A 15,557-nucleotide genomic window follows, 5' to 3' on the forward strand; every position below is an offset into this window, starting at 1 on the left:
ATGGACTGGCTCTTGTGCGAGTGACACATGAGGTTTTTCGAGCGAGATCGTTGCCGGTGCCCCTGGACTGGCTCTTGTGCGGGTGGCACATAAAAGACACCATTTCGAGCGTGGCTGTTTTCGTGCGGATGACACGTAAAAGCACCCACTACACTCTCTGAGTGGTTGGCGTTAGGAAGGGCATCCAGCTGTAGAAACTCTGCCAAATTAGATTGGAGCCTGGTGTTGCCATCCGGTTTCACCAGTCCTCAGTCAAATCGTCCAACCCATGCTAGCATGGAAGGCGGACGTTAAACGATGATGATGATGATAAGCAGGAGTCTGCTAGTAGAACCATCTTACTTTAAATGACTCTGTTGATATACAGTACATCCCCCATTACATTTTCCTATTTTGGTGAAGGTGTATCTCCCCCAGCTCCCACACAATACCACAGAATCTTAGCTGAGTCATTTGGATATTGGACTGTTGCCCAAAGTATTGATTCTTGAGATCAACACCACCCTGTTGTTTCCATGAATAAGACCTTTTACTTTCACTGATCCAGTTCACCTAACAATAACTAGACACCACGGGTAGGTGCAGCTCACCACTGTAATAAAGGCTTTTGCTACATCAATAAAAAGGCAGGAGATGGTAAGTTTGGTAGAGCAACAAACAAAATTCTTTACTGGTTTTAGCTATGTTTAACTATAGGCGCAGGAGTGGCTGTGTGGTAAGTAGCTTGCTTACCAACCACATGGTTCTGGGTTCATTCCCACTGCGTGACACCTTGGGCAAGTGTCTTCTACTATAGCCTCGGGCCGACCAAAGCCTTGTGAGTGGATTTGGTAGATGGAAACTGAAAGAAGCCTGTCGTATATATGTATATATATATATGTTTGTGTGTACCTGTGTCTGTGTTTGTCCCCCCAACATCACTTGACAACTGATGGTGGTGTGTTTATGTCTCCGTAACTTAGCGGTTCGGCAAAAATAGAATAAGTACTAGGCATCCAAAGAATAAGTCCTGGGTTGATTTACTCGACTAAAGGCGGTGCTCCAGCATGGCCACAGTCAAATGACTGAAACAAGTAAAAGAGTAAAAGAGTATGTTTCTTCACATTTTGAGTTCAAATCTCACCCTAAAGCATGGTTCATTTCATGCATGTTTTAATATTTTGGAGTGTTGAATTCAAATTTCTTGTTTGAGGATGGCAGGCACAGCAAGAAACAATATCAATATTATATTTCTTACAAAGAAACATCTCAGAATCTTGAGTTTATAGCACAACAAGCAAGCATCTTCTTGGATTTGATGACTGGCTTTATCATCAGTAGCATAAAGCTGTTACTTCCAATAGGATGTACTGGTATGGCTGATACTTCAAATGGAAGTGTGCTAATGGAAGATTAATTTCAGTGAGCAACTGATAGAATATTTTATAAGATATTTTACAGGTATGTTGATACCTTCTCACTGTTATAACGATGTAAATAACAACCACTCCTAAATCTAACATTAAATTGGTTATGATGCTAGATTACAGTTTTATAAGACTGAAGATTCATGTAGGTGTATATGTATAACTAGTGTGTATATGTATGTGTGTATATATATTCATGTGTGTGAATGGTTACTACCTTTCTTCTATAAGTGTATGTGAGTGTACCTGAACTTATATGTGTGTTGTGAAAATTGAAAAAATAAAAAGTATTTCTCAAAGTTCTTTAGTAAAATGTCTTTTCAAGTGCTTAGCTTGTTTTAGCATATGGCATGGGTTTGATGGGTCTGCTGCTATAAAGCACACTTCCAGTCACACTTTCATGTGCTGTCTTGTGTTTTACAAACCAGAGTTTTTCAGTTATGCGAAGTTGTGTACATAAACATGCAGAGAGAAAGAGAGAGAGACACACACACACACACACACACACACAATTAAGTACAAACACACCTACACAAGTAGGTGTGTATGTACAAACACATATTCCCACTCACACTGACACACATTCATCCCAAACATGCAGACACACCTTGCATACATTTTAGTTTATTTATGATCCTAGTTAACTTTCATACACACACATACACATACTTTATATCCATTTTTCATTGCTTGCATGGGGGTTGGACTAATATATATATATATATATATATATATATATATATCAGTGAATTAAAAAAGTCCTTAAAGTATTAATAGTACTTTCTGGTATTTGTTTTGGTTCTATGTTTTCTGAGTTTAAATCCTGGCAAGGACAGTTTGTTTTTTCTCTTTTCAAGGTCAATAAATTAGGTACCAGTTAAATGCTGGTCTCCTTAATTTCACTGTCTCTCTAATTTTACTCCTAAGGCACAGGCCAACCACAGGCTATAGTAGAAACTTGCCTTATATGAAGTGCAATATGATCAAACCTGACACTATGTGGTTGTGAAGTAAATTTCTGAGTCACTTGGTCATGTATATGTGTTTAGGCACAGGAGTGGCTGTGTGGTTAAGAAGCTTGCTTCCCAACCATGTGGTCTTGGGTTCAGTCCCACTGTGCAGCACCTTGGGGAAAGTATTTTATACTCTGGCCTCAGACCAACTAAAGTATTGTGAGTGGATTTGGTAGGCAGAAACTGAAAGAAGCCTGTTGTGTGTGTTTGTGTGTTTGTGTACACCCTTATCTAGCCATTTTGTGATAGTTGTAAATGAGCATTACTATCATGCTAGCAACGTTGTTTGCTTCCAATCTTCCATGGTGAAATATTCCTTTGCTTGAAAACAAGTAAGGGTTGGTGACTGAAAGGACTTCTGGATGTAGAAAGATCTGCCTCAACAAAGTCTGTTTGACCCATGCAAGCATGGAATAGTGGACATTAAATGATGATGATACACATGCACACATGCACACATGTACACATGTACACATGCACACATGTACACATGCAAAAATGTTAGAAGTGGATGCAAATGATAGAAACACATGACAAATGATAATTAAACCCTTATCAATTATCTCATTGAGAAATATAGTATTTCAGTGCCTCAGCTAGAATTGTGTAGGAGTGTCAATGACTATTGAATATAGCTGTTGGACAATAGGAATGGGAGGAGATGAGACTAAAACATATAGTGGAATCTTTGCAAATATGACAGAAAAAACACAAATGCTGGGAAAGAAATTTAGTTATGACCAGTAAATGGGGCAGAGAAAGTAAAAGTGTAGGTCTGCTTATAATAATGTTAAATAATATGTAACTTTTTTTGTGACAAAAATAAAACATTAAGTGATCAGAAAGAAACAACAAAAAAAATGTTCCAGTTGAGAGAGAAAGAAAGTAAGCAATAATTGCGGGACAAAGTTTTTGAGTAAGTAAGGGAGGAGAGAATATGTTTGCCCACTTGATGATCTGAGAGATAAAAGAGAGAGATCAGTAGATAGAATGAAAGAAAAAAAGTGGCTAGCTGGGAATGGAGAGAGAGAGAGAGAGAGAGAGAGAGAGAGAGAGAGAGAGAGAGAGAGAGAGAGAGAGAGAGAGAGAGAGAGAGAGTTACAGTAAGAAACTGTGTGAGAAAATGGTTGTTTTTAGTTTGGTTGTAAATGGAACTTCTTAATTACATAAGTCATGGATGTGTGTGTGTGTTTGTGTTTTACTCATTGTCTTGACAGGTTTGCATGCTGTATAAACACTGTCACATGTAGACTGTGTCATTGTTTAGTTTACTGCAAAAACAAGTCTGGTTGTCTGAGCACTCTTTAAATAATGACCAGTGTCTTTGCTTACATATGCTGTGAAAACAGGTCTAGTCGTTGAGAGCAAGTGAAATACTTCTTTACTTGCAAAAAAAGTGAAGGTTGGAGACAGGAAGAGCATAGCACTATAGAAAATCTTGCTTCAGAAAGTTTTGTCTAACATTTGCTAGTATAGAAAAACTGGATGCCATTTAAATGTTATACATACTCTATCAGAAGTACACTGTCTCATGTAAAAATATATGCTGTTTTTTTTTTTCTATTTCAGTATGTAAACCTCAAGTAGCTCAGGGCGAAATCTTGTCACACGAGGTAAGTAAATAAATTAGAAACTTAGAACCAAAGTATTAAGATTCTTCTTCACTACTCTCCCTGTTGCTATTAAATCTACCAAATAGTTTATTTACTTTTTGATATTTTATGGTTGACACGTGTAATACATTCTCATCTATTATGTTAAATTTCACATTCTATGTGTACTAATAATATCTGCTATGGGATGACTATTGTATCACACAATTAAGCCACATTTGGTATTATCCCTTGGTTTTGGTGTCAAAGTCAATAATACCTGAGTGAAAGGCATGCTAACCACAGCTTCATGTTTCTTGTGAGACTCTAAATATGAGTGATTCATTTTTATTTTTTGCATAAGAAACTATGTATATATGTGTGTGTGTGTGTGTGTGTGTGTGTATATATATATATATATAGGTACATGTATATATATGTATATAGATATATCATCATCATCGTCGTTTAACGTCCGCTTTCCATGCTAGCATGGGTTGGACGATTTGACTGAGGACTGGTGAAACCAGATGGCTACACCAGGCTCCAATCTGATTTGGCAGAGTTTCTACAGCTGGATGCCCTTCCTAACGCCAACCACTCCGAGAGTGTAGTAGGTGCTTTTACGTACCACCATCACGAAGGCCAGTCAGGCAGTACTGGCAACGGCCATGCTCAAAATGGTGTATTTTACTTGCCACCTGCACAGGAACCAGTTTGGCGGCACTGGCAATGATCTCATATATGTATATATTTATATGTATGTATAAGTTTATCCCAGAAGTTCTATTTCTATTAGATGCTGTAAATAATCAATAAAACCTTAAGCAGATCTATGATGACATGAACGAATTGAAATATTCAACTGAATCATCATAAGATTAACTTTCATTTCAATGCAATATTGAAACCAGCTTCAATCTTTTATAACCTGAACCGTCAGTGACTCAACAGGTCACTGGTAGTCTAGTATATCGGTATATATATGTGTGTGGATCATTAATTGAAAATGTCTTTTTTACACTCAGTTGCCTTACTGATGATATAAATAGTGTGAACAGATTATGCTTTCAATTTCATTCCATAGTTAAATGTTATGTATGTAGATCACAGTTGATAGGTCCACAGTTGTCCGGTTTCTCTTATGGATCTGGTCCCTTCAAAAAGGGTTATAGGGAAAGTGGGTTATATGTGCAAAGTCTTTTGGGAAATGGGAAAGTAATGAAAATATTATCGTTTTGTTTTCAGGAATATATATATATATATATATATATATGTTGTTAGTAGTACAGGTATACTTACTACACAGTGACACACACAGAGACACTCAGTAAAATGGTTGGTGTTAGGAAGGGCATCCAACTATGAGACACTGGAGCAACGAATACTTCTTTGACCCACTTGATTCTGTGAAAACCTTTTAACTACGTAATCATGTGTGCGTGCATGTGTATACACACACACACACACACATGCTTACAACAATACATACATATATGTAAGAACGACCGTGCGAACCCAAAAGGAGAAATGGTGACGAATGGAAAAAGAGGGCTCCTTTTATTAAACACGTCACACGGTCGAACACAAAAATATATATCAAATGATATAAATATGTTATACTTCGATAACATAGTGAATTCGTAAATGGCCAGTAAGGAAGACGATAGAACACAACCGATAAAGATGAATAACGGTAATATTTATTGTAGCATTAAAATGTATGTCTGTGTGTGAGTGTGAATGCGACATATTAAAACATAATAAAAGACAGGCCGTCGTGTAAAGAAAAGAGTGTGTGTAAGTGATACATGTATGTGTATGCGTGAGATACAGCAGATAGAGAAAGAGTCAGTAACACATATAAGAATTTGCCAGGTCTTAGAGTACACAATAGTAACAGTCTGTATATAAGAAGTTGAGGCGTGTGGGGAAGAGCGATCACTCGTCATGATGTTAAGGCTTCCATGCCAAGCCGGGTTTTTGAGTACAGATGTTCATCGCAGGCTGGGCTCTTGTCTATTATTTATCGTGGTGAAGATGAATCACACAAACAGAATCGAAGAGAGATGCGCCGCGGTTGTTTGGTTAGCTGGTGTACGTAGAAGTCATGTTGACGATGTTGGCGATGCTGGTGGCGAATCTTGTAGTTCGTAGTTGAAGTGGTGCTGATGCTGGTGACGACGATGGTGGTAGTCATAGTGTCGTGTTGACTGGCGGCGGCGATGCTGGTAGTCGCAGTTGGAGATGCTGTTGATGTCGTCGCTGGAACTGCTGCTGCTGTGTGGTACACGGAACAGGTCTCTAAGAGATCTGAACTGAGACGAATTAGCTGGGTATCTAGCAGGCTATTTATAGCTGAAAGTAGGCTACAGAGAGCATCTGAAAAGCACTTCATCACGTGACCTTATTAGGGGCCACGGTTGGTCAGTTTGTGTTCTGGCGGGAACGGTATGCAGCAGTTGCCACTTCAAATAATAGTTAGTCACGTGATGGATACAGTAGGCTGCTCTCCGCTACGCCCGCGCTTGTTTATATATAATGGCGATAGTAGTTTTACTACATATATATTTGATATATTTATCTCACATTATATTTTAAGATTCTGTCGTATATTTTGTAGATGGCAATCATTTTTAATGAAGAAGGTTTGAAAGACGTGCGACCACCATGTGTAGCTCAAAGTTTCATCACTCATAATGCTGTACTGTACAAAGTGTTTGTTGTTGGTGATGAACAATTTATCTGTGAGCGGCCATCTCTCAAAAACTTGACTGCTGGTGGTAAGTTCATTTTATTTTATTTGTTGTATACAGTAGTTATCATTTTAAAGATACAGTGTATGCTAACCATTTGGTATTTGGTATTCAAATCTTTCTTTTGTATCCACTACTTTGATCATGTGATTGCTGAGATAGGTTCAAATTTTCTTACCTGGTTAATTATTGGTGGAGTGTGTGGTTGGTCAACTTGATAGGATGTCAACCAACCATATGGTTGGTTGGTTCATAGTCAGTCATGAGCACTATGTTGTATCTGTGTTCAAGACAGTTCTCAGAGCAGTGGATAGGACTTAATGACTGAAGGAGGTGGATGGAAAAACAAAAACAATATCCTTATCAATTGAAATCTGGTTTTGTCCTCCTGTTAATCCAAGGTTGATAAATATGAACAGCAGAGCAAAATAATATAAAATATTGACAATGCCTGGTATATTTATTTTGTAGGTTGTTTTGATAAAACCACCAAAGTTTTTAGACTGTTTGGTCAAAGCTACTTAATAAACAGCAGTGTTATTACACAACTTCACAATGTGACATCTGACATTTGGATTACATGAAAATTTATACTTTTGTCATATTTATTTGCAACATAAATGTAGTGAAATGCTTCAAAGTAGGATTTGAAACCAAACCACAGACTTGCTTCAATGTAACTTTAGTTTGGACTATGTACCAGAAACAATAATATAAATTACATTTATAACTACTATTTTAATCTTGCTTTTGTCTTTTTTATGATGTCTACCTCCCCCATTGAAAACTGATATAATAGTTTATAAACTGTTACTTCTACATCACCTTTGTACCCCAAGCTTTCAGCTAATCAACTACAATATCTCTCCACCTTCTTTGTATTCCAGTGTATTCCATGAATTGACAACTGGTTTATACCAGTTGGGCTGCACCTTTGCTAAAACTGTCCAAACCTATTTAAATATGATATTTGAATTTAGCAGTTTTCAATCTTATTTTTCGTTCATTGTTAAGATAGACATGTTTGGCCATGACTAGAAGGAAAATAATAAATGTAAACATATACAAGGTCTGATCAGTAATGTTCTAGCACACTTCTGCTGCTTACAGCAGTGCTTGGAAAGAAGGTGTGTAGTGTGTGATCGTCACATTGACCATGACAGAGAAAGTTGTCCTGGTGATACCTGCTCAGAGGCCTACACAAAGTTGCAGAAAGTGTATGGAGAGGACTGTATGAGCCACACACAAGTGTATGAGTAGTCCAAGATGGCTGAAAAAATGTCAATATCGATGAACATTCTGGGAGACTCACAACCAGCAGAACTGAGTAAAACATCACAGATGTGCATGCAACTGTGAGGGGAAATTGTCAAATCACCATCCATGAGTTATCAGAGGAGGTACAGATTAGTTATGGTTCAGTTCAGTCCATTATCACTGAAGATTTGGGTATGAGACGCGTGTCAGCCAAGTTTGTGCAAAAACTGCTTTCAGCTGACCAAAAAGACACTCGGGTTTCAGTTGCACAAGATTTCCTTGATGGTGTCGAGAACGATGAAAACTTTTTGAAAACTTTGCGTAGGCCTTTGAGCAGGTATCACCAAGCTTTTGGCAAAATTTGATGCAGATTCTCTGCTCAACTTTCTTTGTCATGGTCAATGAGACGATCACATGCGACACATCTTCTTTCCAAGCACTGCTGTAAACAGTGGAAGTGAGCTAGAACATTAAAACTTATTGCGTATGCATAGCAGAGTTCAAGGTCAATCTGTGCCAAGCAGCTTCGATCTGTGTGCTTCAGCTTTGTTACTATGGCAACAGTCCGGATACTTATATCAATAAGACCACGTATTTTGTAATTGCTGTCTATTAGTGTCACTCATTTCAAGTCAGTTTATTTAAGAAGATATTCAATTCTTCTTTGCTACAGATATCATTTATAAAAAACAACACAAAAACACACCTGTAATTGAGATTTGTTGTGTATACTTTTTTAATATTCCCTTCCCCTTCTTCTTGCTTCAAGAGTAGCTTTCCAAATAAAAAAAAAAAAATTTTGTTTCTTTGTAATAGATGACAAGACCATATTTTTCAATACTAATGATGTGTCAACACCTGATGCCACCCACTTCTTGAATGAGGTAAGTCTTGGCTAGGAATTCTTTGATATATATGTGTGTGTGTGTGTGTGTGTGTGTGTGTGTGTGTGTGTCACAAGGTAGTTAATGGTACTGGGTGTGTGTGAAAAATTTAATTTATACTAATAGATTCAGTAAGTATATCATAGGAAAGAATCTGTTGTTTGAAATCATCATCGTCATCATCGTTTAACGTCCGCTTTCCATGCTAGCATGGGTTGGACGATTTGACTGAGGACTGGTGAAACCAGATGGCTACACCAGGCTCCAATCTGATTTGGCAGAGTTTCTACAGCTGGATGCCCTTCCTAACGCCAACCACTCAGAGAGTGTAGTGGGTGCTTTTATGTGTCACCCGCACGAAGGCCAGTCAGGCGGTACTGGCAACGGCCACGCTCAAAATGGTGCATTTTATGTGCCACCCACACAAGAGCCAGTCCAGGGGTACTGGCAACATTTTATATTTTACTTGTTTCAGTAATTAGACTGAAGCCATGCTGGGGCATCGCCTTGAAGAATTTGTAGTTGAATGAATCAACCTCCAGTACTTATTTTTTTTAAAGCTTGGTATTTATTCTATAGGTTTCTTTCGCCAAACTGCTCAGTTACAAGGGACACAAATACACCAACACTGGTTAAGTGGTGGTGGGGGACAAACACACACGTGTGTGTGTGTGTGTGTGCATCCCATCCCCACGCACAAAGGGCCTTCTTTTAGTTTCTGTTTACGAAATCCACTCACAAGGCTATAGTAGAAAACATTTGCTCAAGATGCCACACAGTAGGGCTGAACCTGGAACCATGTGGTTGGTAAGCAAGCGTCTTACAATACAGTCACCTCTGTGCCCATGATAATTATTGCTCTTAAAACAAAATTGTTAATTAAATGAATTTTTACTTTTCTAACAAATTTACAAAAAGAAACGAATAGATGAACTTTGGGAACTATATTGAAGTCCTTAGGAATATAACAGCAGGATTATAAGCATTAACTTCATGGAAAATTAAAGAGTACTTGGTCCCTGATGAGATCCCAACATAGGACTGAAACTAGTGTGGCTGGTCATTTTTTTTATTTTGTCCATGAGAATACTGTATATAAAGAGAGTGTTTCTGTTTGTCTATTCTGTATAGGTGCAAGTATGGCTGTATGGTTAAGAAGCTCACTTTGTAGCCATGTGGTTTTGGGTTCAGTCCCACTGTATGGTTCCTTGGGCAAGTGTCTTCTACTTGTATCAGGCCAATTACCCCTTATAGGACAATTCCCCCTGACAACTACTCCCAGGACAATCCCTTGGTAAATTACCCCCTATCCAATATATTAAGAAGTTTTAAATCATCGTCTGTTGTCCTTGGGGGGTTATTGTCCAGGTTAATGTTCTAGACTCCTTCTACTATAGCCCTGGGCCTTGTTAAAGTTTTTGGAAGATGGAAACTGTTGTGTGTGTGTATGTAAACATGCATACATACATATGCATGCATGGTTTTGTTAGTCATACTCTGTGCTTGACAATCAGTATTGGTTTGTTTATGATTAATAGATCAATAGAACAAATACCAGACTTCAAAACAAAATGTTTGTTCGACTAAACACTTCAAGGTGGTGCCTCAGCATGGCTGCAGTCTAATGACTGAAACAAATACAAGTGCTAACTAAAACCTACAGATATATTCTGCCGTATAGTATAGCACTGAAATAAAACATTGTTAATGCCTCAGCAAATTATTAACTGATTTAGCTCCTTAGCTAATGTAGTATATATGCAAATTAGTCTGTCTGATTTAGTAATAGCAGGTCTATAAGTGATATTCTGCAGGCGGTTAATGAGGGTACTCAGGAACTGATGAAATCACAATAAAAGACAGAAACTAGTCCAGATGATTTCTCTTTTTGTGTTGAAGATTTTGTCTATGTGAAGACAATGATGTACAGTATTAGCTAAATACCTATTCGTCCATTCATTTATCCAATCCTTTGTTCATAAGTTGTTTTTTTTAAGCAAAGAATATTAAGATAAATGTTTTCTTCAAACTTTCATTTCATATTTCAAAAAAATATTCAAACAGTGAATATTTGAAAAGAAAAGCAGGCTTGGATTACCAGCTTATGATCGGACATGTGTAACTTAAAGTACTGGAAATAGGGGCCTTTCAGTTAGAATGTATTAGAGAATACACTTGTATAGAGTTCTGTAATTTATCACTTCTAGTGAATCAACAAAGATGTATATATATATATATATATATATATATATATATATATTGCCCTGTCAGTGGCGTGTAAAATGCACTGTCTGAGCGTTGGGCCTCATAGAGGCAGTGAAGGTGACTGAGACTTTTGGCGATATACTGTCCTTGTGTAGACCTGTCAAGCCAAGTGAGATTGTAGTCATGGCCAATGCTGGTGGCACATTAAAAGCATCCACTATACTCTTGGAGTGGTTGGCATTAGGAAGGGCATCCAGCCATAGAAACCTTGTCAAATTGGACTGGAACTTGGTGTAGCTTCCTGGCTTACCAGTTTTCAGTCAAACCATCCAACCCATGCCAGCATAGAAAGCAGATGTTAAACAACAACAATGATGATGATAATGATTATCATGATCATCCAGTGTTTTAAATCTGGGTTTTGTCTCTGTTAACAGGGGTGGCTAGATCTATCTCAATGCCATAGCAACTGAGGTAGGCAGGTGCAGCCCACCCCAACCTTTGGGCTGGCTGGCTGGTGCCCATTCTCCTTTGATATATACATATATATATATATATATATATATATATATATATATCGTCATCATCATCATTTAACATCAGTTTTCCATGTTGGCATGAGTTGGATGGTTGGACAGAAGTTGGGAAGCCAGAAGACTGCACCAGGTTTCACTGTCTGCTTTGGCATGGTTTTTATGGTTGGGTGCCCTTCCTAATGCTAACTGCCTTAGTGGACTGAGTGCTTTTTATGTGGCACCAGCACTAGTGAAATCTGTTTTAGCACATTATATATATAATATATTCAAATTTCACTAATTTTGATCGCCTTGATAATGTTATGTTAACATATATTTTTCAGAAATATTAATATAAATTTTAATATTTTCTAATATGTGTGTGTGTGTGTGTGTATGTGTGTATAAATGCAATAGAAACAGTTGTTGGCTTTATAAAGTGAGAACTATAATAAAAATATAATTTTCTCTATACATATTTTTTGTTGTCAAATATTCTAAATTTCTTAGAATTCTGCCCAAAGATATTTGAATTTACCTGTCATTCATGAGGATTTACCTGGGATCTGTATTCTACTTACATTTACTGGTGTCTAATTGTTGAACATTTGTAACCAAATTCTTTTCATACTGAGAGCTTTATTGACATCTGCCAGAATGTTTTAATCCCTTTTACTCCTATGTATATATATATGTGTATATATAGTTATACATCTTAAAGGTAATTGTTACTAAATTAATGTCAAACAAAAAAATTACTGTGACTTTATTTTGTCTTTGTTGTGCTGGCACTTCTTTGGCACACTATTGGAAATGTATTATACCAATAATTGGTCAAATAGAACGTATAACTAACATTATTGTTCATAAAAATCTTGATATGAGCTATGAATAAATAAAAAAAAGCAACCAGTGTTTACAAGCCACTTATCTTGTTTGTCACATTTCACCACTCTTACTGCCATTGATATTGCACCTTCAACTCACTCACCTTCCCCTCATTGGTTACCAGAAGTTGTCGAACAACTCAGAATATTTCAGTCTTTTCACTCTCTTTATCTTTCTCTTCCTCTCGTCATCTCTTTTCATTTTGTTCTCGTTCTATTTCTCTATTTGTTTTCCTCTCTATCTTGCTATTGCATTGTGTCTTAGTCTTTCTAGTTTTCTTTCCTTCTCTCTCTCTTTCTACCTCCCTTCTTTCTCTCTCTCTCTCTCTCTCTAATTGCTTTAAAGACTAAAATGCATACACAGAAACCTGCAATATACAGGCTTAGATGTATCACATTCACATGACAGTGATTTCTCCTTCAGTGCAAACATATATTCATATGCAAAGACCTATGTATGCATTCCTATTCATAAAACACAGACATGTAAAGGAGACCTTGCTTCTGGTAGACATACACAAACATCCATGAATATCCAAATATGCACAGACAATCTTGTAGATAGACATACACACAAAATTGACTTGCATACACATAAGCATAAATGTAGAAACATACACACAAAATTTGTCTCTTCTCTCAGACTACATGTATTCATGTCCTGCTCCATATATGTACTGACACACGTGTGCATGCTGGCACACATACACACATCTGCCTACTGGCTCATAGGCATTGACACACATGTACTTATGCTTACACATTGATACAGACAACACATATGTATTAACATTTGTACCCACCCACATGCACGTACTACATAAAAGCCATGACATTTTACTGTTATTGTGTCAAAGTTTCATTTAATCTGTTTGCGTGACTTTTCTTCCAAATATAGTCCTTCTAAATGTGTATTCATTTGCTGCTTTTATTCAAATGATGCTACTAATAGTTATCAGTTGAAGAATTTATCAGGTTTACAATACTATAAAAGATGTTTTAAAATGACATCCTTTCTCCCACATAAAGGATGTTGTTGTTGTGCAGCCCCTGACTGAGAAAATTTATAATCAAAGCCATTCTAGCCTTGAAGATCCTGTCTTTTTAGCATATGTTGGTTGGGTCTAGCTGCTTGTCATTTCCTTTGTAAGGTTCAGTATCCTGAGATCAGCTTTCACCATTTCTTCCCACAGTTTCCTTGGTCTTCATCTTTCACAAACTCCTGCTGCATGTGTTGGTTTTCAGTTTTTCACTTAAATTTTATCTTCCATATGCATTATATGACTGAACCAGCATCAAACCAGCTCTGGTTCACCCTTTCACACCTGATTGTTCTCATAAACACTTACTCTCTCAGCTCATCTAAACATTGCTATTCATGTATACTATCATTTACACATCTACCAAAGCATTCATCTTCATTTTCTATTTCTTGCCAATACACCTCTTCCTCATTCAGTGATACACATACACATCATCGTCATCAATCTTTAATGTCCATGATCCATACTGGCATGGGTTGTATAGTTTGACAAGATTCAATGGGCCCAAGGCCTGCATCATGCTTTAGTGTTTGTTTGGCATGGTTTCTATGGCTGAATACCCTTCCTGATGCCATCCACTTTACAGCATGTACAGGGTGCTTTTTTTCAAGCTACTAGCACAAGTGAGGTAGTCATGAAGTTTGCAAGACTACAAACCTCAAGTGGACACACTCACACACGTACTAGGCATGGGTATGGTTCTACTAGCGTAGCTGAGGAGAAGGGGTGAGGTAGTAGGGGTAGTCCACTCCTAGGAAGCACTTTTGAGTCTGTTGTAGGCAATATGTGTTTTTTGTGGAGTCCAGGAGTGAGAAATGGAAAGGTCACATCTTGAGGCACACAGTCTAGCTACATGGTTCTGTAGTTATGAATTTTGCCTTAACTTTTTTTATACAGAAAATGTAGTGAAAACCAGTGCAAGAAAGATATTGCCTCTATAGGTGTTTTCACAGACCATAAGAATGTGCTTGTTTGGTACACTGTGCACATATTTTGCCCTGATGATTAAGCTAAATTATAAGACATTCTATGTGGGTGTCCTTGTCATTTTTTTACATCTGCTTTCCATGGTGACATGGGTCATCATGGTCCATGTCTGCTCTTTATTTGGATGGTTGCTAGACTGTTTTGTTTGTATGTTTCACTTTTGGCATGGTTTCTTTGGCTGAATAACCCTTTCTAACACCAATCACTTAACAGATTGTACTGTATGTATTTTATCGTAGCATGAGCACTAAAGAGGTTGTCATGTCCTTGGCAAGACTACAGAGTCTTCTGTACCTTACATTGTCACTGTTCATTTGCCAACCACCTAAGAGTATACTGGGTGCACAGCACCCAGTACACTCTTAGTGTTGGACTTGTGATCATAAGATTGTGGTTTCAATTCCTGGTCTCTCTTCATTTCCCGTTGCTCCAGCCCACACAGCTGGCAAAAGTGAATAATCCTGTGATGGACTGGCATCCTGTCCAAGTGGGGAATATACCATATTTTGGTGTTTATAAGGAACCATTTTTTGCCAAAAATTAGGTTAAAAAAATATGGGAGTTTCTTATACATGGATAGTATTAGAATCCCTTACGAAACATTTTTTCCAAATTTTAAGCCCCCAAAATTAGAGGGTTCCTTGTACAGGTTAAAATACAGTATATGCCACAGAACCTAAGAAACTGACGCTCTGAATCTATATGACTTGGAAAGGATCTTTTTATCCTACATATATATTGTCAGTGGCCATTGGAGTCTGACGAGTTGTCTATAAAGCTAAGCACTTTATGGATGTGAAACTGTTGGTTGGTCACTCTATGACTGGACATGTAAATATATATATAAATATATATATATATATATATATATATTAAATATATACTTTTATAAAACAAATTTTACAAAATATATAGTATCTGTTAACAGTCTTAGCCAAAAACTCACAGTTGAGTTTTTGTATATATATATGTATACGTATGCATTTTATAAATAGGAATTACCGGAATGTGT

General features: G+C 37.3%; 1 protein-coding gene across 1 annotated transcript in view; it reads left to right on the forward strand.

Annotated features, from left to right (window-relative positions):
- LOC106874910 (inositol-tetrakisphosphate 1-kinase) overlaps nucleotides 1-15,557 on the forward strand; it is a 123,742-nt gene that overhangs the window by 91,795 nt on the left and 16,390 nt on the right. The window contains exons 6-8 of the mRNA XM_052966130.1: nucleotides 3,989-4,032; nucleotides 6,635-6,794; nucleotides 8,841-8,908. Coding sequence (XP_052822090.1) covers nucleotides 3,989-4,032; nucleotides 6,635-6,794; nucleotides 8,841-8,908 — 272 coding nt within the window. The remainder of the gene's footprint in view (nucleotides 1-3,988; nucleotides 4,033-6,634; nucleotides 6,795-8,840; nucleotides 8,909-15,557) is intronic.

The sequence above is a fragment of the Octopus bimaculoides genome, chromosome 3, assembly GCF_001194135.2.
Source record: "Octopus bimaculoides isolate UCB-OBI-ISO-001 chromosome 3, ASM119413v2, whole genome shotgun sequence".
NCBI lineage: Eukaryota > Metazoa > Mollusca > Cephalopoda > Octopoda > Octopodidae > Octopus > Octopus bimaculoides.